The 24,774-nt window shown below is 42.6% G+C and overlaps 1 protein-coding gene across 1 annotated transcript in view; it reads left to right on the plus strand.

The window, feature by feature from the left end:
- Cntnap2 (contactin associated protein-like 2) overlaps positions 1-24,774 on the plus strand; it is a 1,999,509-nt gene that overhangs the window by 1,739,861 nt on the left and 234,874 nt on the right. The window contains exon 16 of the mRNA XM_005404887.2: positions 13,306-13,476. Within this exon, the coding sequence (XP_005404944.1) occupies positions 13,306-13,476 (171 nt within the window). The remainder of the gene's footprint in view (positions 1-13,305; positions 13,477-24,774) is intronic.

The following is a 24,774-nucleotide window of genomic DNA, read 5'->3' on the forward strand; positions in this document are numbered from 1 at the left end:
GCTGGACCTACAGTCTTTCCCACTGCATTCAGGAACCTCAGAGGCAAAACAAACAGACCCAAACCTCTCCTGTATGACTTGAAAGCCTGAGTTGCAAAGTGTCGGTCAGACCATAGACCCGCAGGGCAGACTATTCGCTATAATGATTTCTTCCATCTCAGTAGTCCAGGCGTGCCCCTCTCCACCGCACTGTCCCTGGAAGCAGTACAGTGAGCCCCACATCCAGACCTGCAGGAAATATTTGTGTTGTGGCCCCGTGGCATCTCTAGGTGACTTACACGGTCCTGGGACCCCCTGTGATAACCACCCACCCAGCCACCTCTTCTGGTGACTCAGCCTTCCTTACCCCAGATAGTGTGTTCAAGTCAGCTGTCCTGCACTCAGAAAAATTCCCAGAATCCCTTGAAGTAAAAATGAGCAAGATGCAATGTGAACATGTACCAATTCCCCATGATGAATGTATTTCTTATGTGTCACAAATATATGCTAACAAAAAAGGGAAAAAATAAAACTGTTCTAAATCAACATATTAGATGTCATTTCATTCAGATACTGGTTTTAATTATGCAACACAAAATTACAAAACTCCTAGTAGTCTTACATAATTGCAGGCTGACCAATGTCACTGGCAGTAGCTTGAAATCCACTTTTCAGTCCTCAAGTCAGGGTGATCACAGCCAAAGTTCAGCATGCCTGAGCCTACAATAACACAGGACAGAGGTTGCAATATGGAGTTGGGGTCTTCCTGTCCTCTGCTCTCCTTAGAATCCAAGCAAGCCTCTGTTTCCATTTTGACACAGTATTTATTTTATGTCAGAAATTCTTTTTACCTAGCTGTTAAACGGAGTTGCTTTTCAGCTTTCTTCAAAAGCATTCCCTTCTCTTTCAATATACGTGGGTAGTACAGAAACCACGGCCCTGCATGCAGAACTGCAGACCAACTCTCTCACCCCTGCACACATACAAGTCTTTCCTATTTTTCTGCTATCATTAATAGAGGCAGAAATTATTTTGCCCTTTTCATCGTAGTTCTTTGTGTTTCAAATACTTCTGTGTGATGTTGTTGCCTTGTGCTGTTACACCCCATGAAGAAGGAAATACTTTTCCAATTTGCAAGTAAAGAAATTGAGGGGTTTTTTATAGTTTTTAAGATTTATGTGGTATCATTCATCCATACGCACGTTATTTAACACTAGTTTTAAGAGGCAGGGGCTAGGGATATAGCTCAGCGGCACAAGTGTCTGCCAGGCAAGTGCAAGGTCCTGAGTTCAATTCCACGTACCAAAAATAAATAAATAAAATGAAATCAAATAAAGGCAGTTATTGGTAGATTTTAAGCATACAATAGCCCATGCATTTACTGTTTTATATGAAACAGAACTATGTCAGACTGATTGCTTATTATCCAGATTGACTAATACTGAATACTGTTAAATATTTTCATTGGCTTTCACTAACAAATCATTAATGGTGGTTTAGCTTTTGGGTGTTGGTATCTCTGAGGGTGTCTGGGTCAAATGGGGTGATTGTTTTATAAAAAATAAAGTTCAGCATTTTGGGATAATCATTCTACTTTACAGTACTGTATTACCTTGTATTTCAGCTAATATTTTAGGTTTTTTAAAAAAATGGTTATGAGCCCGTGTTTGCAGTACATAATGGTTATATTCCTCATGAGGAGCTGGTCCATGTACATCATACATCCCACTTCTTTTTCATCCTCCCCTTCCCGTCCCTCTCCCCTCCCTCCATCTCTTGGTCCCCTTGAAATTTTAAAAGATCACATCCTTTTCCTCCTCAGATGCTCTTTGCATTGTGGGCTGCATTCCCCGTGTCCCTGCCCCACCCCCAAAAAACAAGGACCTTGTTACTGTTTTCAGTAAGAAAACAATATCTGTGAATAGCGCATGGGAGTCTTTTATCTCCTGTAATGAAAAGAGCACAAAGAGGAAACTGTGATTTGTGTAACATAATTGTAAGTATCCCATCAATCCATTACCCTGTGTGTAGAGCAGTTTCCGATTTTCACGTCTGTCACTGTGCTGAAATAGGCAGCTTTTTCCACATTTTATTCCCCTAATGGATTTGATATAAAATCTGTTTTTCTATGGAAGTGAGGCTCTGGGGGTTTTGTGGTCTATCAATACATACAGCCACCTCATATTACAGCATGCGTGCCCTGCGCAGAGCTGAGCTCTTCAGGGTCCTTTACAGCTTCACCATGACCATTCTTCATTGTAGGGTAAGCAATAAAATGGAAACTTAATAGCATTAGATCATGAATTATATGAAGAGGAAGAGATAAGAGGATGGAGCTAGCACAGTAAGGACAGAAGTGACATCCAGAGGCCTGGGGGACCTCAGAACCATAGTGGACCACCAGCATTGCCCCATGCTGAATGGACTCCAGTATGCAGATAGCCCGCATTTTGGATCCAAGAGAAGGAAAACGGTAAACATGCCTAAAAGTCCATATAAATAACACCAAACCTAGAAAAGCCTCTGTCCTTACGGCCTAAATAACTCCTCAACTCTGAAATTGTCAGAAGTAGGTTTCACAGATGGTTGTGTCAGTGAATAGCAGCAATAACTGGTGATGGGATTATCAATCGTTCAAGTTTTTCAAAACCCCTTTTTCTTTTGCTTATTCAAGAAACACGCTGAACACCGTATGTCAGGATACTGGTAGAAAGATTTAAAAATGTAATCTCTGTTCTCTAAAATTCACAGCCTAGCAAAGGAGAGGGACATTTGAAAGTAATTATAATGCGACATTAAGTTAGATGCAGAGATAGACACATGAAGTTCTAGGAGCACAGGGAAAGAACACCACCCTCCACCCCAGGGAGGAGTCTCCTGATCTGAACCCTAAAGGTGGAGGAGGAGCCAGGCCTGGTGGTGCATGCCTGTAACCTCAGCGCTCTGGGGGACTGGGACAGGAAGAGCACAAGTTCAAGCCCAGCCTGGGCAACATAACAATTAAGCGAAACCCTGTGTCAAAAAAAAAGTTTAAAAGTCCTGGAGATATAGATTAGTACAAAGGCCCTGAGTTCAATCCTCAATGATGCACAAGAAGAAGACTGAGTAAGAAGCAAGAATCTGGTCCGAAGAAGTACATGAGTTGGGAGGTAAAGGAAGAGAAGTTTGAGAAAGGGGCAATGTTGAAAGCTCAAACAATGCAAGTAGAGACAAGGAATGCAGAAACGGCCCTGCAGGCGGTGGGAACAGCATGGCGCTAGAGCAGGCAGTCTGAGAAATGAGGCAGAGGAAGCAGAACAAGGCTTACTATGCAGGGTAAGAACTTGCAGTGTTCCCTGAAAGCTACTGGCAGCCACTGGGGTTTCATGCGCGAGAGCACAATGGCCAGTGCTGCATTTGGATAGATTGTTTTGTTGAGTTTGCAAAGGGTGAGTTAAAATGAGCAACACTGGAAGCAAAGCCAAGGCTTGAACGGCTGAGTGGAGAATTCTGAAGTGGAAAATATTGCAAGTAGAGTTATTCTTGAAGGAAAATATGTTTACGTTTAGATGCTTAGAAGATAGGTCATCAAGATAAAGCTATACAACAAGAAGTGAATATATTAACCTTCAGCTCATAATAGACATCTAACAGTATCCATAAATAGGGGATTCACTAATCTATAGTCAATGCTAGAAATCATGAAATGGATAATACTGCTCAGAAAAAAGAGACAGAAGCAAAACTACTCATACCTGGGTCACCAAAGCTTTGGAAAACTAGACCATCCTGAGAGTTGCCCTCTCATGGCTACGTCAGAGTACTACACTACTTGTGAAATTTTATTATCAACTTGCATGAAATGACTATGAATTTCTTCCACAATTTCCATAGGCAAGACATATTATTTGGTTTTAGTTTTGAATAAGCAAACAGATCTTCCTTCAGGCCCCGATTTGCTGAGATTCAAGAGAATCCATCTTTCTAGTCCCTCCTTCCTTGGGATCAATGACGTAGAAACCTTTGGGGCTGAATCAAGACTAAGATTTAAGTGAAGAACTTGAGACCCAAATGTTTGCATTGCACCTTGTTTATTTCTTCACCCCTGGTCATTAGCTGGTAACTCTGAACTTCAAAATACCTAGGATTGTTCGTGCAGAAGCATGGAAAGTTGGAGGAGAATTAAATTCCTTATGGGAAGGACCTGAAGAGTTTTAGAAGAAAATGTAAACTTGGTCCCAAGCTTTCAATATCCAAGTACACACAGCTGTTGCAAGCATTCAAAATAAGCCAGAATTACCCGTTTTGTATTGTTTATATTTAAATGCACCATTAATGGGTTCAACTTGCGATTTAGTCTCCGTGACTACTTGGGAACGAGCCACCTTTACCAGAACCTGGGTACTGATCAGCTCATGCAGTAACAAAACCTTTAGGGCTTCCCCCTCATATTCTTCTCCTTTTGGATCTCCACACCCATTTTACCCCCAAAAAACCAAATCAGAGAAACACTGCATGAAATAGTTATCATACTGATTCCTCTCGCAGTACTATTTTCCTATTGTACCACAGCTGTGAGAAAAGTTGGCTGCAGAAGATGAAATACTGTGAAGACTGACGCTCACTTAAGTCCCTTTAAAGGCATCATCTAAATTTTCAGTGCTCCACTGTGAGCTTAGCTTGACAGGGAGGTGAGACAACAAAGCTACTCTCCTCACCTGAGTGTACAAAAAGTTTTAATTAAAGAAGTCATTTCTTTCTGTTCACAAGGAAACCTCTACTACACATAGATTCAAATCTGCATGCAAATGAAGCCATCTGGTAAACAGCACCTAGCCCATACTAAACAATAGAAAGCTCACTGCATCACTCAGAGAATAGTCAAATTTAACCTTTGGGTCACTAATGATTTCCAGAGTAATTAGTCTCTTCAAATCTGGTTTTTACATTGGAAAATGCTTGCCATTTAAAGCAGAATCTATAGATCGGCTACTCGGTACAGTCCAAGTACCCAGGCCGCTTGGTGCCCTGAAGAAATTACTGAATCCGGAAGAAGATGGACAAGACCTTTAGGAGCCACACACATCAGCTGCTGCCCAGAGAGCTCTGACGCCTCCGCTCCAAGATCAGCCCGCCTTTCCCAGTCACCTCCCCCACCCTGCTGGGGAAGGAGGACAGTGCGGACCAGACCCATTGCTGCTGCGGGTCTGATCTCCGCTCTCTCTGGCAAATCGGGATCTGGATGAAAAGATTCCTATTATGTACGCAGCTCTGCATCTTAGCTGTCTAGTTGGTCCCCTTCTCGTCAGGTTTTAGAGTAATGGCAGCTCTACAAAACCATGGAACACCTTGCCAGTGCTGCTCGGTCATAGCTGCTATTCACACGTCCTGACTGGATATTTTTTCAAAAATCTTTGAGGAGATAAAGAAACAGGGAGCACGGTTTTGCGAGGCACTCAGTGTGAAGCAGAGAAATGAAAAGAAAATGAACAGAAAAGGCAGACGAGGGTGAGAGCCTGCAGTGGGTCCGTGAGCTGAGGAGGTGCTGTCGCGAGCTTAGCCCAGTCAGCTGTGCACACCTGCCGACGCCTGTGCCCCCTTGCAAGGAATTAAGCCCAGTGGGGAGGCCGACTCAGGAGGAGAGTTGGTTTCTTCCTGGTGACACATTTAAGGAACGCAGGCTCCCTGCTCATCTGCCCACACTGCGTGATCTCACCTCGAATAGGTGACAAGACCCCAAAAGTCACCAATTCAGTCATAGTCAGTAACATGTATTGGATGCTAGTTTTATGCACAGCACTCCACTAAGTACACTGCATGGATTTTTCCCCTGCAAACATCACCACATCCTATACAAGAGGTTCCTTTATTATTACATAAATGAGGACATTGAGATCTAGAAGGTCAAGTTATTTGCCCAAAGTTGCCCAGTAGATGCAAGTGGCAGAGCCAAAATGGGGACCAGACAGTCTGATGCCAGAGCTGCTTGCACAGCTGCATGGCACCAGTGCAGGGCAGGACTCTGAGGCACAGATGGCGGGCAGCCCAGGAACTCCCTTCCTGTCATCTCTCCCACCCTCTACCTCCTCCTCCACCCTACTCCCTCATGGTGTCACCACCACCAAGGCATCCGGCAAGATGCTTGCATGGCTCCCATGTGGATGGTAACCTCCCTTTGTTACCTGCCCCTTTCTTCTCCATGAGGGTCTTCCGCACATCCCAAGAGGCCTATGGAGGGTGGGCTCTGGAGTCCATGCAGACTCCTTCAGATGGCCCGGTCCTGTCCTCCGACCAGCTGCCAAATGTCCTATCTTACCCAAGAGGGAGGTGGGACATTTACACTCTAGACATCAAGCACTAAGAAAACAGAAGTGCAACACGTTAATAAAAACAAAGCAAGGCATGGAAATATTCACGATACAGTTGAGGCCTCTTCTTAGCCTCTCCTTCCTTTCATCTCCCAGAACACTGACCACCAGACATTTGTATCTCCTGAGGAACTTGAGCTCTCCATATTGTAGGGAAGCCCAATAAGTAACAAATCCAACACTAACCCTGGATATCCACATTCTACACATTCCAGACAACTACCTCCCAGTGGACAAGCAAGACTCACCAACCATGCACAGTAAGATCAGAAATCTCCGGGCTGGGGATTTAGCTCAGCGGCAAAGCACCTGCCTGGCAAGCTCAAGGTCGTGAGTTCGGTTCCCCATACCGGAGAAAAACAAACAAACAAAAAAAAAGAAATCTCGTGCAACCAGAAGCCAGGATCCCAGACTAGCAATCTAGGCCAGCCAGGGATCTTGGAACAAACAGACTTAACACTGGAGGCAGAAATTTTCAACTTTTAAAAATTAATATGTACAGCAGGTGTGACATAGCTCAGCGACACAAGGGCATGCCTGGCAAGCACAAGGTCCTGAGTTCAATACCCGGTACGAAAAAAAAAAAAAATTAACATGTACAAAGAGGTAAAAGAAGCTAGTTGAGATATAGCTTCAAAAAGAAACTGAAACAGGGTGCTGTGGAAAAAGGAGTATAAGAAAACAATAAATAATAGTTATAAGTTAAAAATATGGTAGCTAAAGTGAAAACACCTTGGCAGGGATGAAAATAATGCTGAAGAAATGCCCAAGGAAGTAAAACACAAAGAAAAAAAAATCAAAATCAGGAACACAAAAAAACAAGAGAAATAAAGATGAATCTAAAATTACCAGGTGTTTGAGAGGGAAAGATCAGAGAAATTATTTAAGTCCCAGACCTGATGTGGCGAAAATATCCACACTGAGGTCATCATGTAAAAGTCTCAATAAAGAGAGCTAGAGAAAAGATCCTGAAAGTTTCCAGAGAGAAACAAATACATATACAAGTTACATGCTAGACATAGTGATCAAAAAGCATTAACTTTCTCAGTAGCAACCCTGAGAGCTTGACAATTTTCTTTCAGGAGTTTCTCAATTAAGTGTGAAAGTAGAAAAATGGCTCATCAGGAAAGCAAGGAGTTGGAAACATAACCTCAAATACACTTTTCCTCCAGAAGCATCTGAGAATGTATTCCAGGAAAATGAGATGTAAACCCAGCTAAAGGATGTCATGGGGTCCTAACATTTGGGGGTAGAATGCCTAACCGTGAAAAAGGAAGTCCTTGCAAAAATAGAGCGGAAGAGGTCCCAGAACCTTACTACAAAGCAACCCTAAGAACTGACCCACAGGGGACAGAGAGATGCGGAAGACACCAGTGGAGAATAAAGCTGCAACTTCCATGTTACTTGGGATGTTCAATGTTGGGGAATTTTTTGACACAGTTTTAAAGTGGTGTTAGAGAATTTTGAACAGTCCATGGCAGGTATGTGTAAAAATAAACAAAGAAAATAAGCAAAGAAAAATATTACAGATTCTAGAGAAAATTTATGCAAAACGAAAAGCAAAGGCAATTAGATTTTACCACCTGGCTCATTTCTGGCTAATGTTTACATAGTTCTAAAAATGCAAATACTGAATGTTCAATAGAACCAAAAGTCCATTTGGCTATTTGAGGAGAATATTGCAAAAGGGAGTAGGAAGGCACACACATGAGACTGTGAGTATTAAATCCTCACTTGAATTAAGGAACATTAATAAAGATTTTCTCAAAGATATAAATTAACAAATAACAACACAGCATGTTTCAAATACAGAGCTCTAACTGAAACAGTTAAAGCTGTTGGAAGGGACCGTCCCAAGGAATTAGACTGGGGAGGAGAAGGAGGAGCAGAGGACAGAGTTTTGCTCTGCTCTTCGGGTACCATTAGACTTTTATAACTCTAATACTTCATAAGAAATGGCAAGTAGGCTTAAAATGAAATGCTGCCCATCAGAAAACATCCTTAGAGACTCTGAAGTTGAAATCCTACACCAAATAATCACTGGTCAGATTACAGTAAATGGCTGTTAGAGAATTTACATGGACTTCTCATACTGCGTTTTCTGCTAATGATCAGCTGTGTTTGATCATTGGCGGATCAAACTGAGGGTACCAGCCAGGCCTGATTGCCTCCTCGGCCCCTCTGATGCTCAGCTGGAGAACGTGGGTCCAGCATGGCTCCCTGGATCCTCTTGCAGCACGTGACAAGCACGGCCTTACCCAGCATGGCCTTAAAAAGATTCTCACGTGACTGACTCCTTTGCAAGCTTGAAGGGCTTTCGATGTCATCCCCACAATTCTGCCAGCCCAGGGCTGGGACCCTGACCCTTGCTACCTGCTCTGTTATTCTGTTACTACTGACTGACCCTTTCCAGTCCTGGACACTCATTTTTTCTCTGCATTGCACCTTCTGTTTCAAGTTCCAACCTCAGCCCTATTCACATGGGCCTGGTTTCTGCCACCTGCTATAGCTCACTCCTTGTCAGAGAAGGAATCGCCTTCTTATTTCAAACCCAGTATTCTTGTCCAGTGTGCTTTACCTTCCGTAGCTCTGACCTTGAAAACAAGTACGAATTGCACCTATCTCAACAACCTTAACATTATGAGACCATCAGTCTTGCAAGCGCGTGGCATTGTTCAATGAAGTCTGCAGAAAATAATAGAAATAAAGTCATGGTTGAGAAATATTATGGTGTGCTAGGGCAAACAGCGTCCAGTTATCTGTAGGTGCTAAAGTAGCATTAGCTTATTTATATTTATTCAGCTTCTTCAATACTCAGGCTACCATAAAGCACATTTTGTCCCCAGAGGACTTTGCATATGGAGGAGAAATGGATATAAATGAGAGATGCACTAATCGCTTATCCATTTATTTAATAATTATTTATTGAGAACTATGTTCTGAGGCCAAAGGTTCCAGAGATGCAATGGTTTTCTCCCAGCTTTCGTGGAGCACACAGTCCATTGGGAGCAGTATAAACAAACAACAATAATGCTATTAGCTCCCTGCGGCACGAAGTGCACCGAGCAATGGGAAAGGATCCCATGGAATGTTACTACAGCCAAGAATCCCAGTGACTGGGTGACAGACTCTTTAGAACAAGACACAGAGAGGGTTACCAGGGTTTGGACCAGAAGCATTCAAGCTTTTTTCCTTTTATAAAAGCAAAGGAAGCCCACATCCCACTAAATATGTTTGCTTACAAATTCTATCTATGTACCATCGTACTTACACGTTATTTACATTGCAAAGTGTAACTCAAATAGTCATGTAAGAAGATGAGCTTTTAAAGATATATGAATGCAGGTTCCAATGTCCTCGGGGTCACCTTCATTAGCTTGGGAGTAGACACCTCAACTTGGATACCACCAGCCTAATCGAGAGTGGAGTTCCCACTATGGCTGGCCAAAAAAAATCTGGATTTAATAAGTGTACCCAGATATTTGGGACAACTCACAAGTGACAACTGCAAAAGTAGCATAGATTCACCCAGACATTTGCAGGGTCCTGGTAAACACCATTTGTACAAGACATGATTTCCCAGGAAGAAGCCATTCAAGAGAAAAAATTAGATTGAAGTTGCTTAGTGAGCATAGAATTAGAACAAATGGAACTGTGGTCTGCGGAGACTGATCAAACCGCCCTTCTCCTCTCTGGGGATATTTCTGCCTGAATAACCAGTGCTGGACCTCAAATAAATACTGGCATGTTTTACTTCTAGCTTTCGTTTTTCTCGAATCATTTTAGACAACTGCCCTTCTGTTAATCCATCAGCATCTTAGGAAATAAGAAGATATTTGATTGGGTTGAAGCTTTAATTACATTCCTGTCCTGGGGATACAGCCTAAAGAGACAGAATTGCTTTGCTTAAGGCTGAAGAAGGGCTGGGGAGTTTGATCTTTGCAGATGCTTAGGTGGTTGAGGGGCTCTCAGCCAATTAGGAGGAGCAGAATCCTTCTGGCCTCAGGTGACTCATCTTCATTTTCTCCCAGCCTTGAGACCGATTCTCTGCTGGGTGAGAGGGGTGCTCATTTGATTTTGGTTTTCTCAAGAGTTTTGCAAGCAGCCAGTAAAGGTGACTGTGCCTTTAGGTGAACTTCTCTCTCCTGTAGGAAGCCAGACTCTGAGCCAGAGGAAGGCTTAGGCCTCCAGTGACAGCAGCTTCAAGGATAGAAAAGATCCTTTTTCTCTGGTATTATTCTGTCCAATACCATATCATATTCTTTTTCCCAAAAAGAAACTAACCTACTTTTCTCCTTCTGACAACTATGACTCTGCAGCTAAATAGCAGTTTAAAATTGCACTAAGACTTTTGGGATGCCTTGAAAACACTCAGTCCCTCTTACTTTACCACCGGTATTTTTATCTTAATTGAGACATTTACAAAGATATTTTATACTGACTCACTGATTATGTATTAGCTGCTGTTAATTAATAATTAATAATGAGGCCATTAAACTGAGTCAACTTCAGAGGCTAAGGAGATATTATGGACAACTTTATGTCCATGAATTAAACAACGAAGCTGAAAGATACAAATTCCTTGGACACCAAAACCCAATTTGATGTAACTAGTGAAATGAAACTTAAACTTCATCAATTCAAAACCACCAACTAACTTCTAACCAGGGACTTCCTACATTAATCAATCAAATACAGTCAACCTTCAATAGCCTTGTGTTCTGTGTCCATGGATTCAATAACTCCTGATAAAAATATTCTTTAAAATTGCATCAGTTCTGAACACATGCAAACGTTTTTTTTCTTGTTATTCCCTAACCAATATAGTAGAGCAACTATTTCCTTAGCCCCTGCCTTGTGCTGGGTATAAGTAATCTACAGATGATTTAATGTAGACAATTGAATGTGCAAGGTTGTATGTAAATATTTCTGCATTTTATATAAGGGATGTGAGCATCCACACATTTGATATTTGCTGGGACTCCTAGAATCAGTCTCTATAGACACCAACAAATGACTATTTCCTTTACCTTGCTTTTATACCTTATAAAATTCCCTCTCCTGCCCTCAACTACTGAAGCACTAAACCACTAGCAGCCTGGTTATGCCCAATCTGGGAATACCTAGGCTCACATAAACTCATTAAAAACTTACTGTACCTGTCTATAATGTGTTTATCTTTAAACTTTTCATGTATGTACCTAGATGTCACTATATCCTATATGTCTGTAAAAACAAAAACAAATAGCACTAATTAAATAAGAAGGTGTTCTAATATACAAGATATTAAAATATTTTTAATTTAAAACTGTGGCTTAAATTTAGAAATGCTAATGCAAAGTAACTGTTATTTAAAAATAATAGTTGAATTCAACATTGCATATGTACATAATTATTATTAAAGGAAGTATGTAGTGTGGGTCTGAATAAAAATTAATGAAACGAACTTAGTTAATTTACTATGCTCTTTGGAGAAAAGATACAGCAACTATTTTGTTTTGGAGCTTGTATTAAAGCTAACATCTTTAGTTACTGCTTTAAAATATGTTCATGTATTTTGGTCTTATGGTGTGGTAGTAAATGTACCCAGAAATGTTCACATGAAAAAGGAATTTCTCCCTTGGAGATGAAAAAGAGAGTACAGTTGTGGTCTCCTGCTATTTCTTTGATCCATCTGTCCTGACAGAATCTGAATAATCCAATCTGGTGTTTTTAATTTGTCCTGTTGATTATGGCTCTTGTGGGAACACTAGCTACTTGGTCAAGCAATGAATGAAGAGAGGTGGGGGGTACCAGCTTGTCTTCCCTAAGAACTCCACAGTAGCAGCTGACTAGAGCCCCTTGGCTGAGATCAGCTCATCACTCTCCATCCACCCCCAAAACACAAGCCAGGGCTCTGCTGGGGTACCCAGGAGGGAGCTGGGGTTCCCAGAGAGGAGCTGGTTAGGGAGGAGACTGTTTGGCTGGCTGGTTGGTTGGCTGCTTTTTTTCAGGAGGATGATGTTGTTGGTGGTGATGCTTTTTGCTTTAGTGGTATTGAGCCCAAGGCCTTTACACAGAGCTGTACCCCAAGACCTTTTTTAAATTTTCTAGTTTTAGTTTTGAGACAGGATCTCACTAAGTTGCCCATGCTAACCTCGAGCTTGCAATCCTCCTGCCCAAACCCAGGAGTGTTGGGATGATAAGCATATGCTACCACGCCTGACTAGGAGACCCTCTCTTTACAGCAACTCATTTCGGGGGCTTAGAGAAGGGAATCTAAAGAAACTACCCTGGCTCAGCCTGGTCACTTCTTGCTTTTTCCCAGCCCCCATTTCTTCAGGGCTTCTGACTCCACAGGAGTACCCCTGGAGCACCTGCACCAGGTGTGTGAACACCTGCATCAGGTGTGTGAGCACCTTCTGATGCAGGAGCAGGTAATGCTACACCAAGGCAGGAATGGATAAGAATCATGAGCAGAGTGCCACAGGCTTCGGTTTCCTCCTTAATCATCCTTCCATGGAGCCTAAATGTTTCTGGCACCAAACCAAAGCCACCAGCACACAGGCACAAGCACAAAACAGCCCCCAGTCCCCACCCCACACAGCAGCACCAGGGGCTTCTCTCCATTTCCACCTCCTACCGTTGATTCCCAAATCCCTCCAGGACTGGAGGAACCTCAGCTGTCAATCTTTAACAAAATATTTTATACTGATTGTATATATCGATATTGTAATTGTACATAAAGCTTGTTTGTTAAATCAAAAAGACATACATGCAATAAATGTACTTTGTTTATTTTAATCACATCCGTGTAACTTTCAGAAACTCAGAGACACATTTGTGGGAACTTAGTGCAAAAATCCCTCGCAGTAGAATGACAGGGAACAAGGCCATGGTCAAAGCAGGATGACGAAGCTCAAGACACGGATATCTTTCATATAATTACCCCAATCAAGGTGCAAATTAAAGGGGTTATTTTTTTCTTTTCTTCCCACAGGGAATTACTGGAATGCCGCCTCTTTCCCGAACCCATCATCCTACCTGCACTTCTCCACGTTCCAAGGGGAAACCAGCGCGGACATTTCTTTCTATTTCAAGACATTAATCCCCCGGGGAGTGTTTCTTGAAAACCTGGGGAACACAGATTTCATCAAGTTGGAGCTGAAATGTGAGTATTTGTTCTCTATCGACTTTGAGCGGCACCTTTGTGCCTGCAGGCTGGTCCTGGCCAGGGTGGTGATGAGGCGCCGTGTGATGGGAACATGGATGGTCCTTGCTTTGTTCCACGAGCAGAGTTAGAATGCAGACTCGAGCTCGGTCCTTGGGATGCTCCCAAAGACAAGACTCAGGTCCAGGCAGAGATGCCCATTCCAAGTAATCAGGGGGAATTTTACTATCCCAAGGCAGGGGAGGACAATAGACAAAAGGTTCTTTCTCTGATGGGATTGTTTTCCAAGGAGACAGGTCATGCACAGACAGAGGAGTGTGCAAAGTGATCTGAGAAACAAGAAGTGGGAGGGGATACCACGAAAAACTGAATCGTAAATTGTCCATCTGCCTGCCGGCGGCAGCTCCAAGACCAGTTATCAGAGGAAATGTTGAGAGCACAGTCTTCCCAAAGAGGCCCGGTGCCCACACACTCTGCAAAAGTGCAACTCCCGCCTTCCCACAGGCTTTTCATCCGCAGGGCCTACGCTCAGCCCTAGGAATGTACAGCCCACCCGACTTCCAGGTGAGGTGGGCGTCTGCAGACGCAGGGCTCTCCTGCCATTTAGACAAGGCTGCGCCTGGTGTCCCCAGCACAAAGTCTGGGTCCCCGGCTGGGCATGTCCGGAAGCAGCCTTCCCTACTGTGACCCTTTATCTGAGTTTCTATGCTATTGGGTCTGATCCAAGGACAACTGCAGATCCAGTTCTTCATATTATCTGATAGGACATTTTTCTGGTTTTTGGGCTTAGAATTGTGCAATGTGACATTAAAAAAAAAGGATATCCAATATAAACATCTTGGTGATGAATTCCACTGTATTCTCTCTCTCTCTCTCTCTCTCTCTCTCTCTCTCTCTCCCTGTCTGTCTGTCTGTCTTTCTCTCTCTCATGGTAGATTGTGATGAAGCAGGATAAGGACTTTGGAGTTATTTGGAGTTAGCATTCTCAAGTTCACATCCAAATTTTGGGTGAGGGGCTGGGGATTTAGCTCAGCGGCAAAAGCGCCTGCCTGGCAAGCGCAAGGTCGTGAGTTCGGTTCCCGGTACCGGAGAAAAACAAAAAAAAAAAAAAAATTTTGGGTGAATTGCTTAATTTCTGTGAATGTCCATTCCTGATATGATAAAATAGGGCTGTTAATTTGTGTGGGTCGTTGTGGGGATACAAGGAAGCTAGCGAAGCATTCATTTCAGCATTTACTAGGTATTGTAAATAATTATCTTCCAAGGTTGCTCATTACAGATCTGATCTGAGCCAGATTGGACCAAAAGGGAGACTGAGAATATTCTCACCCTAGAATTAAAGTTATTAATTAATTAAAACTCTTAACTAAATTATGGACTAGAATTATTAAAAAGGGATTTTCACTTCACTCCATTAAAATTAATTGAATCAAGCTAGAAAGCTTTTCCTTTCGTTGGATCACATTTTAGAAATAGCTCGTGCCCAGAAAAGAAAATTGATGATTCCGTGTTTGAGTAATTCTGTAAGTTTTTATAAAATTACTTGCATTCCCCATCTTTACTTTTCATCTCCTGTTTTGTAAAGCCAAGCCTGAAGGGAGAGAAGAAAAACTCCAATCCAGACAGGACAGGTGTTTCTCCTTAGCACTCACATCAAACAATGTGGTTCATTTCTGATTAAGAAAAGTGTTCAGAGACGTTTTCAAGGGCTTCTCGGTCTTTCCATATTGTGACGGTTCTGTGATGCAGAGTGGCCACTGGGTAGAATCTGAGGAGGTTCCTGATCCAAAGCCTGCCCTCTCAGCAGAATAACTTCTCCTGCGGGTTGACTGACTCTTATTACTTGTGAGCGGGGTAAAGGGTTTATTAGGCAGAAATTCAAAAGTGCACATGCAAAAAATGGAATGCAGGCCCTCAAGAGAGAGGCATATTATTTCCTGGAAGTTAGGTCATTTATGTTTCTCTGGAGGGGGTGGAAACCCCAAGAAAATGTGTCCCGCTCCACCCTCATAAGGGTACTGGCCCAGATTACAGACACGGGCCCGTTTTTAAAATTTTTATTAGTACGTGTGTGAAATACATGATGGTGCCATTTGTGTGTGGAGTTGGCACATGTGCATAACACACCTTAACTCCTTTTTTCATCCCCTCTCCGTCATCTTCCTCCCTCCTCCATCCCTTGACATCCTCCCCCTTTGAGAAAGATCTATCTCCTTAGTCCCGCTTACCTATCTTTTATTTTGCTCTTTAGTTATGACTTGGGTTTCTCATGCAAGAGAACCCCTTGTTATTTTAGCCTGTGTGTCTGATTAACTTCATTCATATTACAGCTTCAAGGTGCATTTATTCTCCTGCAAACAATTCAGAATTCTCTCAGCCTATTCCTCTGTCTGAGGACCAGGTTCCTGCTCTTTATTTCTTCAGTTAAGCCGACTTATAGACATACAGTATTCTTGCAGAATTTTGAGTGGGATGGGTCTGAAAGGAGGGAAGCCTGAATTAGCCAAGGGAATGCAGATATGGGTCACCGTGGGTAACTTCAACTGGGTCCCAGAAGTTGTCATCTTCTTAAAAGAACCATTTTTAGTTATGATTTCCTTGTCTCCTTTCTACCTATCTTTATTTTTTTTCTACCCTATCTCAGGGTGAATTGCTACAGGCTTTTTCTTATTGCACAGCTTCTTTTCTTTGCCATATAGTTTACTTTAGGAGAAGGCCCATGCAACATTCAAAGCATGCATTTGAGGCTGGTCTCTCGGCAAAGACTCCTTGTGCATAAGATCCCCACATGGCAGATACCGACATCCGGTATCCTATGGCATCTCTCCTGGGGTCAAAGCAGCCTGCTCATGGGGGAAGGGAGGCAGATCTTTCTTTTTTGTGTGTGCACCGGGAATCAAACTCAGGACCTTGCGCTTGCCAGGCAGGTGCAGTGCCACTGAGCTATATCACCAGTGCACAAGAGAAACTTCTTCAAAGTAAAAAAGAAGTGGCGTGTTCAAGAACATAGCAACACGTCAGAGAAACTGAGTCACAAGTTAAGGGACAAAGAGGGTTTATAAACACAGAGGCAAGCAGCGTTGGATTCCAGGGTCTTGCCAACTTCAAAGGAGTTTTGAGCGCCAAATCTCAAGGGAGAAGGGGGATAAAGCCAGCTGTTTGTCAGGAACTTACAGTAGATAGGACAGCGAGATGTCTTCTGAGGAAGGGCCTGGGCATCTTTTGTTTTGTTTTGGGGGGTACTGGGGTTGACCCCAGAGCCTTTGCCTTTGAGCTACATCTCAAGCCATTTTTTTAAAATATTTTTGTTTTGGTTTGGTTTTGGTTTGTTTTGGGTTTCTTGGTTGTTTTTGTTTTTTCTTTTGTTTTTACACAAGGTCTCACTAAACTGTTAAATTACCCAAGTTGGGCTTGAGTTTGAGGCTCTCCTCCTTTCCAGAGTGCTGGGATTAGAGGCAGGCACCACCAGGCCCAGAAGGTATTGGGTCTTTTAAAGAATATATGTGGGGCTGGGGACTTAGCTCAGCGGCACAGCACCTGCCTGGCAAGCGCAAAGTCATGAGTTCAATTCCCGGTACCGGGAAAAAAAATAAAGAAAGAAAGAATATATGTGAAAAGGTTCTTGGAGGAGAAGGCGGAGAAAGGACAAAAACAAAGAAACTCTTTTGTCTGTTAGAACTTAGAGGTGAGGTGACCTAGATGGCTGTTCACAGGGATATTCCACTCTCAGCGTCACTGCAGAACTATAGCCCTCAGCACATAAGCTGCAGCACATCGTGTGTGGGGATCTGGTGCTGTTTCAACACATACCGCTAAAAGGGTGGACATTCCCGTAGGGCCACAGTTCTGAGAGGCAGACGTGATGAAAGCCAGGTCTCTCATGCCCTCCCTGGCCGACATTTTGGGGCTACCTCAAAAAGCTTTGACTTTTGATTTCAACCTCTTCCACAAAGAACATGGGGGAAACAGTGAGGAGTGAGACCTCCTGCTCCCACACTGATCACAATTCCATTCCAACATCCCAATGCTGCCCCATTGGGATCCCTGGCATTTATTTCTCCCCACGCCAAGCAGTCCCCACACACCTCCCTGTCTCCTGGCAGTGGCTGTGACCAGAGGGCTCCAGAAAGGAGATTTCTGCACTCAAACTTCGGCAAAGTGCCTCTCTTTTTCCTTCTTTAGTTTGCTAAGCTTTCTGATCTCTTTCTGATAGGAATTCAAATTTTGTCTCTCTGTGTGTGTCTCAAAGGAATTGTGCCACAGTGCATGCCTTCCTGCTGTTCTCCAGAAGAGCAGCCCTGTTAATTAACTACATTGTGCCCTTCTGTCAAGAGTGGAAGATTCTAGACTGACGGAACAGGAAGCCTGTGTACAATAAGTTAATGAGATGCCGCTGACAGCCTATGTGCAAATAGAAAAACACGTAAGATAAATGAGGGCAGTCTTACTCATGAGCATACCTTAAGGGTAAAATTTTAACTCTTGTATTTCATTGATTTACCATTAACATTTAATCGTTCATTCAACGAGTACTTATAAAGTGTCTTCTAGGTCCCAGGTACTGTGCTGGGTGCTGAGGGAATACAATCAAACCAAAAATGGTTTAATTCCTTCAAAGATGTCCATTTTGGAAAACAGAGAAGTAAATCAGTGGATATGATAATAATCAAATAGTTGAGCATTATTCAGACATTTGAGTCCCAAGCCTTATCCAAAGCGTGCTCTCCCTACCCTCTGATTAGGGCAGTGTCATTCTCATCCCTGATTTATACAAAGGCACTGAGGCACAGGGTGGGTAAGTGGCCCAGCCACGTCACACAGCTAGGAAGTGCAGAGTGGCTGTGTGACCCCAACACTTTGTGTCCCAGAGTCACTGCTGAGGACACTGAAGTGCACAGTCTCCAGCAGCAGACGGAGAGTGTCTGAGAGCACCAAGGGGGAGCATGGAAGCCTGACTGGAGTGACAAGGAGTGCTTCCCAGGAAACAGAATGTTTTAATTAAATAGTGATAGAAGAGCAAGAACCAGGAAGGCAAAGAAAGAGAGGAAAGAACAGGAATCAAGGAAGAAAAGACAGTTCAGGGTAGCACCAAAGGAGTAAAAGTACCAGGCCTGGGAGATTCAGGGGCAGAGGAGGACAGAAGTATGTGAGAGAACAGCAGGCAGGGCTGGCGCCCAGCGCTCTCTGCCTGGAGGAGCAGTTGGCTTGACTTGACCTTGGAAGTTACGGTGAGGCAGGACATGGCATGATCAGATTTGCATTCACCAGAAAAAAGATTGGAAGACAGCTGCATTAGTCCACTTTGGGTTCCTATAATGCAGTTCCTGGGACAGGCTGATCTCAAGCATGTCCTTAGCTGGCAGTTTTGGGTGCTGGACATCTACATGGTGTGCCTCACTCAGGCTCTGGCGAGGGCCAGTCTCCGATGCGTCACCGCATGGTGGATGGCAATGGTGGTGGCACAGGATTACAGGAGCAAGTAAGCTCAGAGCCAAAGAGAAAGTCAGAGAAAAGCCCCAAGGTCAGGGTTAGGCTCCTGTAACACTTCAGCCTCCCGAGACCTCAGTCCTGGAGACCAGCATTCCCTTCAAGAGCAGGCCCACAGTGCCCTAAGCACAGCCTGTTGGACTCCATCTCTTACGCTTTCTGCGTCATCACCTGCAGCCACGGGGTGGCTTGGACACTTAGAGGACAAACCCCATCCAACTGAAGAAGCAGAGAAAAAGCAAAAGATGTATTAAGAGAGTGGCAGAACGAACAGAAAGAGAAGAAGAAAGCAGTGAAGTGTTGTGGACACGAAAGATGTCTAAGAATAGATTCCCCAGGTTTCTAATGACATAGTCATGAAACTCAACTGGAAGGGAAAATCCTAGGAGTAAGCTCATATTTCTCAAAGAAGCCCGGCATTCAAGGGCAGTAGGTAAGCTCCATCAGGATATCTGAGTTCAAGCCTCTGTGGGCTATCGGAGTATCTAATCCAGTGGACACATGTCGGGGTGCTGAAGTCCAAGACTGGAGCCCCCAACAGAGAAGTCTGAGTTAGAAATAGCCCTACGAGTCATTTCCACATACAGAATCCTCAGGAATTAAGAGTTGAGTGTCCTCAGCATGGGCAAGATCTCCCAGAAGTAAGATGTAGAAGAAAGAAACAAGATGTGCAAGGATGGAAACCCCATTCAAGGAGTAGGAAGGGGAAAATAGTTGGTAGAAGAAGTAGGAATACAGTTGCATCCCAGACAAATAAAAGTGGAACTTCAAGGAGAATAAAAGAGTGTTAGATGCTATTGAGATGTCCTTACAACAAGGGCATGTGACCATCAGGTTTAACACAGAGAGATCGCAGCCAAAAGGTACGGTAAGGTTGAGGATGTGGCTCAGTAATGGAGCTTTTCTGGTATATCCAAGGCCCTGGGTGCGATCCCCAGCACTGCAAACCTAAAAATAAATAAGTAAAATTTAAGGCCATCGTTAGGGTAAGTGGAAGTCGATATGGTGCTCTACGGAAGGCGGTATTACTTATTGTTCTCGCTGCCTAAAATGTGGGGGCTTAAGAGTACAGGTATGGTAAGGAGGAAAGTCAGGTATGGAAAGAGAGATTAGAGATATGGGAAAGGGGCTGGCTGAACGAGCGGGGTCTCCAGGGAGGGAGGCAAGACATGCAACCCTGCATTACAGCACTGGAGAGGGTTGCAGAAAACAGGTCAGAGTATGGGCCACCAACTAGGAAGTCCCCTTCCAAGTCAGACCTTGTGTTGTTATTGCTGCTGCCTTGATTGTTATTTCTCAGTGGTTCTGAGATGGTTAAAGGCTATGGCTTGAAAACTGTTATTGGAGTAGACATAAGAAAACTGGGTTCTGGACAGATCTGCATCCCTAACAGTGTTGGCTATGTGACCACTGAAAGGATGGTCTACTTCACTAGATCCCTCTCTGACCATGGCAGTGATCAGAACACCGGTTCTAATTTCAGGCCACCACTTACTGAGCATGTGCTGTGTCCAGGTGCTGGGGAAGACACAGCAGCCTCTAAGGTGAGAAGAGGCCAGCCAGCCTCACCTGGGAGGGACACAGGTACATTCACGCCAGGGTGGAGACAGCATTTTACTGAGAGTTTTCTTTTTTTTTTGGTTTTTTTTTTTTTTTTTTTTTTGGTTTTTCTCCGGTACCGGGAACCGAACTCACGACCTTGCGCTTGCCAGGCAGGCACTTTTGCCGCTGAGCTAAATCCCCAGCCCCTTTACTAAGAGTTTTCTAAGCAGCAGGCCTAATTCTAAAACTTTTGTAAGTAAAAGAGAAAAAAACAAAAACAACAAAACAGTTTCAAAACAGGCTAATAGGAGAGTAACAATAATTAACATACTGTGTATTGTTATCTTCGTAGTAGTTACTCAGAGTACAAGATATAGGCAGGAACTATTGTCCAAACAATATTAACACAAAACTTTCTTTTCAATGGACTATTAGGAGTTACGTACATATTTTTTCTTTTCCCCTTTTGCCCACCACAGTTTTTCTTTCTTTTGAACAGTTCCTTCCCAATTCACAATATCTATTGTACATTTGGGATCTTATTTACTCATTCAGTTTGTCACACTAGTGAGACAATATGATGTTTACACATGGGGTCTGATTTATTTTGCTTATGAATATGACCTCAAATGGCATCCATTTACCTATTAAAGTCTCAAGCTTATCCTTTATGGCTGAGTAGTATTCCATTATATTTAAAAGAAAACCACCTTTTTTTTATCCATTCCACACAGTTGATGAGCATTTGGGTTGTTTCCAAGATTTAGCTATTACAAATTGTGCTGCTATAAATAAACACAGGTGCACATATATTGCTGTGGTATGATGTTTTTAATTTTTCTGGGAAGATACTCAGAAAGTGAATAGCTGGGTCGAATGAGACCTCTAATCCTAGTTTTTTAAGGAATCTCCATGCTGATTTCCACAGTGGTTGCACCAGTCTACACTCTCACTAACAATGGAGAAGTGTTCCTTTTTCCCCACAGCCCCAACAGCATTTGCTATTGGTTGATTTCTTGATGATAGCCATTCTTTCTGGAATGAGATGAAATCTCAGTGTTGTTTTATCTTCTACTTCTGGAATGACCAATGATGTTCAACATTTTTCATATATTTATTTTGCCATTTGTATTTCTTTATCTGAGAAGTGTATATTCATCTCAGATGCCCATTTTTGGATTGGGTCTTTGAATTTGGGGAGGTCTGATTTTTTTCAATTCTTTTTATGTTCTAGATATAAGTCCTTTCTCTGAAGGACAATTGGCTACAATTTTTTCCCATTCTGTGGGTTGTCATTTAACTCTGCTGGTGATTTGTTGTGCAAAAACTTTTTAATAAGATGAGATCCCATTTGTTGATTCTTTGTAGTATTTCCCACGGCATATAGGTTTTGTTCATAAAGTCTCCGCCTACACTTATCTCTTCAAGATTTCTACCTATTTTCTCTTCCAGTAAATTTAGTGTTTCTATTCTAATATTTAGATTTTTGATCCATTTTGACTTTAGTTTAGTGCATGACAATAGGCATGGGTCTAGTTTTAGTCTTGGGCATGTGCAAAGCCAGTTTTTCTAGCACCATTTATTAAAGAGACTGTCTTACTTCCATTTTGGCTCCTTTGTCAAATATAAGGTGGGTGAGCATGTTTGGAGTTGTGTCTGCATCTTGTATTCTGTCCACTGATCCTCAGGTCTTTTTTTTTTTTTTTGCCAATATCATGCTGATCTTATCACAGTAGCTTTGTAGTATAATTTCAGGTCAGGGATTATGATGCCCCCGACTTGCCTTTGTTGCCCAGAATTTTTTTTGCTAGTCTATGTCTCTTCTAGTTCCAAATGAAATTTAGGAACATTTTCTCTAGATCTGTGAGGTATGCTAATGACATTTTGATTGGATTGCACTAAATCTGTATAACAGTTTTGGGAGTATGGCCATTTTCACAATGTTGGTTCTTCCTCTCCATGATCAAGGAATACTTTTCCATTTCTAAACTTTTGTTAAGTATTAATGCTTTTAGATTTCATAACAAGTTTTGTCCACATTTTACACATTTGGGAAATTGAGGCACACAGGTGTACAGATGATTCCAGATTCAGTGTTTTTCATTGTTAAATATAATAGGTTAATCATAATACAAAGCATGAGGCATTATAAACATTCAGGGGAGGAGTATGCAACTCATCCTGAGGATGAAGAGGAAGGTAAGGTGATATCTGAGTTGAATCATAAAGAACAGGGAAAGAAATTAGCTGGAAGAGTAAAGAATTCTAGGAGGAAAAGACAGTGCAAACAAAACTATAGGGTGGAGAACAAGGGAACAAGATAGGTGTTCAGAAGACTGCAAGCATTTGGTATAGTTAGGGTACCAAGGAAGCCACAAGCAATTCTTTGGGCAGCTCTCAGTTCTGATTCTAAATATGTGGAGATCTAAATATGCAACCCATGGTTATTCATTATCTCCTATGTATATACCAAAAGGGGACATGTGAAGAATAAGACACACTCAGTCTAGAGACCCAGCTCAGGAAACTCTGTTATATAGCAATATTTTGAATAGGCTGAAATAAATATTAGAAGCATGAGCAAAATGCTGTGGTTCCAAACCCCAGGCAAGGCAGCAGTTATTTCTGATTGGAGAATAAGCAAAGTTTCCTTAGAGATGATATCATTATAACTGAGCCTCAAAGCAAATGAAGCGGGGTGGAATCACTAAGGTTCAGGATGCCAAAGGAAGAAACAATAGAGCACTGCAGATCTCAGGCTGGGACATATCAAAAAGGTGTGGCTCCATCATACACCAAAGCTGAAAGGGAGATGGGACACCATTTACATCCCATGTCCAGGGCCACAAGATGGTTGGCCCATAGTAAGTGCCAAATACATATTTGTTTAATGAATCAAATAAGTAGAAAGCCATAGCAAACCTAGCAAACCACAGCTGAAGGACCAAGGATCAAAATGAAGACAGAGAATTCACTGAAAGAGACAAAGACAGAGCATGGTAGGAAAGAATAGGGATTTGAGATTCCCCAGGGACGCAGTCTGGGTGCCAAGAACTAAGATGCATGATCTCGTCGTGCACATGAGAGGCCAGGTTGTACACAAGGCTGTGGAGAAGGCCGGGACCCTAGGAAGCCCAAGTGTTGGGTGGTCTTCTACATCACTGTTGAGCTCTCTAGTGCTGACACCAAGAGAGGAAGTGGGCGGGGCAATCCCAGGGATCAAAGGATGACAGCTGTGAGAACAGGGAGAGGGTGTGTCATGGAAGGAGAAGTTGCTGAATGAAAGCACTGGTGCCACAGAATGAAAGAGGCACTGAGAGGGGCGGGGTGGGCCAGCTGCTCTCCCAGTCCCAAGAAATGGCCCACTTGGGAAGAGGCTGCCATGCTGATGTTCATAATTTAGGTTCCCCTTCAAGTAGACTGCAAGCAGAGGAACACCCCTGTTGGATGTGCAGGATAAATAAACAGGGACCTTGGGGTCTTTACTTACAAAAATTTCAGAGGAAATTTATGAAGAGGATTTTGGGAGGAAATTTTTGAAGGGAATGTTTATTAAATAGGAAACATTCAGGAAAAGAAACCAGAAATCTTTGCAATACACTTGCATAAGTTTCCATGTTGATCAAGTCTGAGCCTTTTTGAGGTCAGGATGATGCAGAGAAAATTTTTGCATTTAGCAGGCAGATCTCTCCAAAACTGTGGAGGCAGCAGTCCAATATCCTACTAATCTTAGGCAAAGGTATGAAGGGAAAATTTTCATCTCCAACATGCAGCCTTCTACAATACACATGCTCAAGAAAGTTCCGGAAGAAATACTCTGCAATATATAGAAACTGATGAATCAGAAGAAGTAAATTAATGGCAATTTATCTTCCACTACTTCAAAATTCAGACAACTTTTTATATTAGAAGAGCTCCACTTGCATAGACATGAGGAATGATAAATTCCACTTAACCGGGCTGTGGTGCTGTTGAAGTGTTATTTAGGATGGTTTTTAAAATATTATGAGATTTTATTAATACAAATGAGGTATTCATACCCGGATTTTTCCTGTTAATTATGTAAGCCAACTCAGGTTATTCACATAGATTTAGAAAGAATTTTAGTGTTTCTACTACTTTGCAGTCTAACTGCAGTTTCAATTTCAATTTGTTGGAATCTGAAGACTGCTCAATGTCATCACTATATATGTTAGGCTTTTTGACCAAGTAAAAACAGAACAAAGTAAACAATGCCTTGGGGCTGGGGATTTAGCTCAGCGGCAAAAG

This window comes from Chinchilla lanigera, unplaced genomic scaffold (genome assembly GCF_000276665.1).
Source record: "Chinchilla lanigera isolate Chin_1 unplaced genomic scaffold, ChiLan1.0 scaffold00090, whole genome shotgun sequence".
In the NCBI taxonomy this organism is placed as follows: domain Eukaryota; kingdom Metazoa; phylum Chordata; class Mammalia; order Rodentia; family Chinchillidae; genus Chinchilla; species Chinchilla lanigera.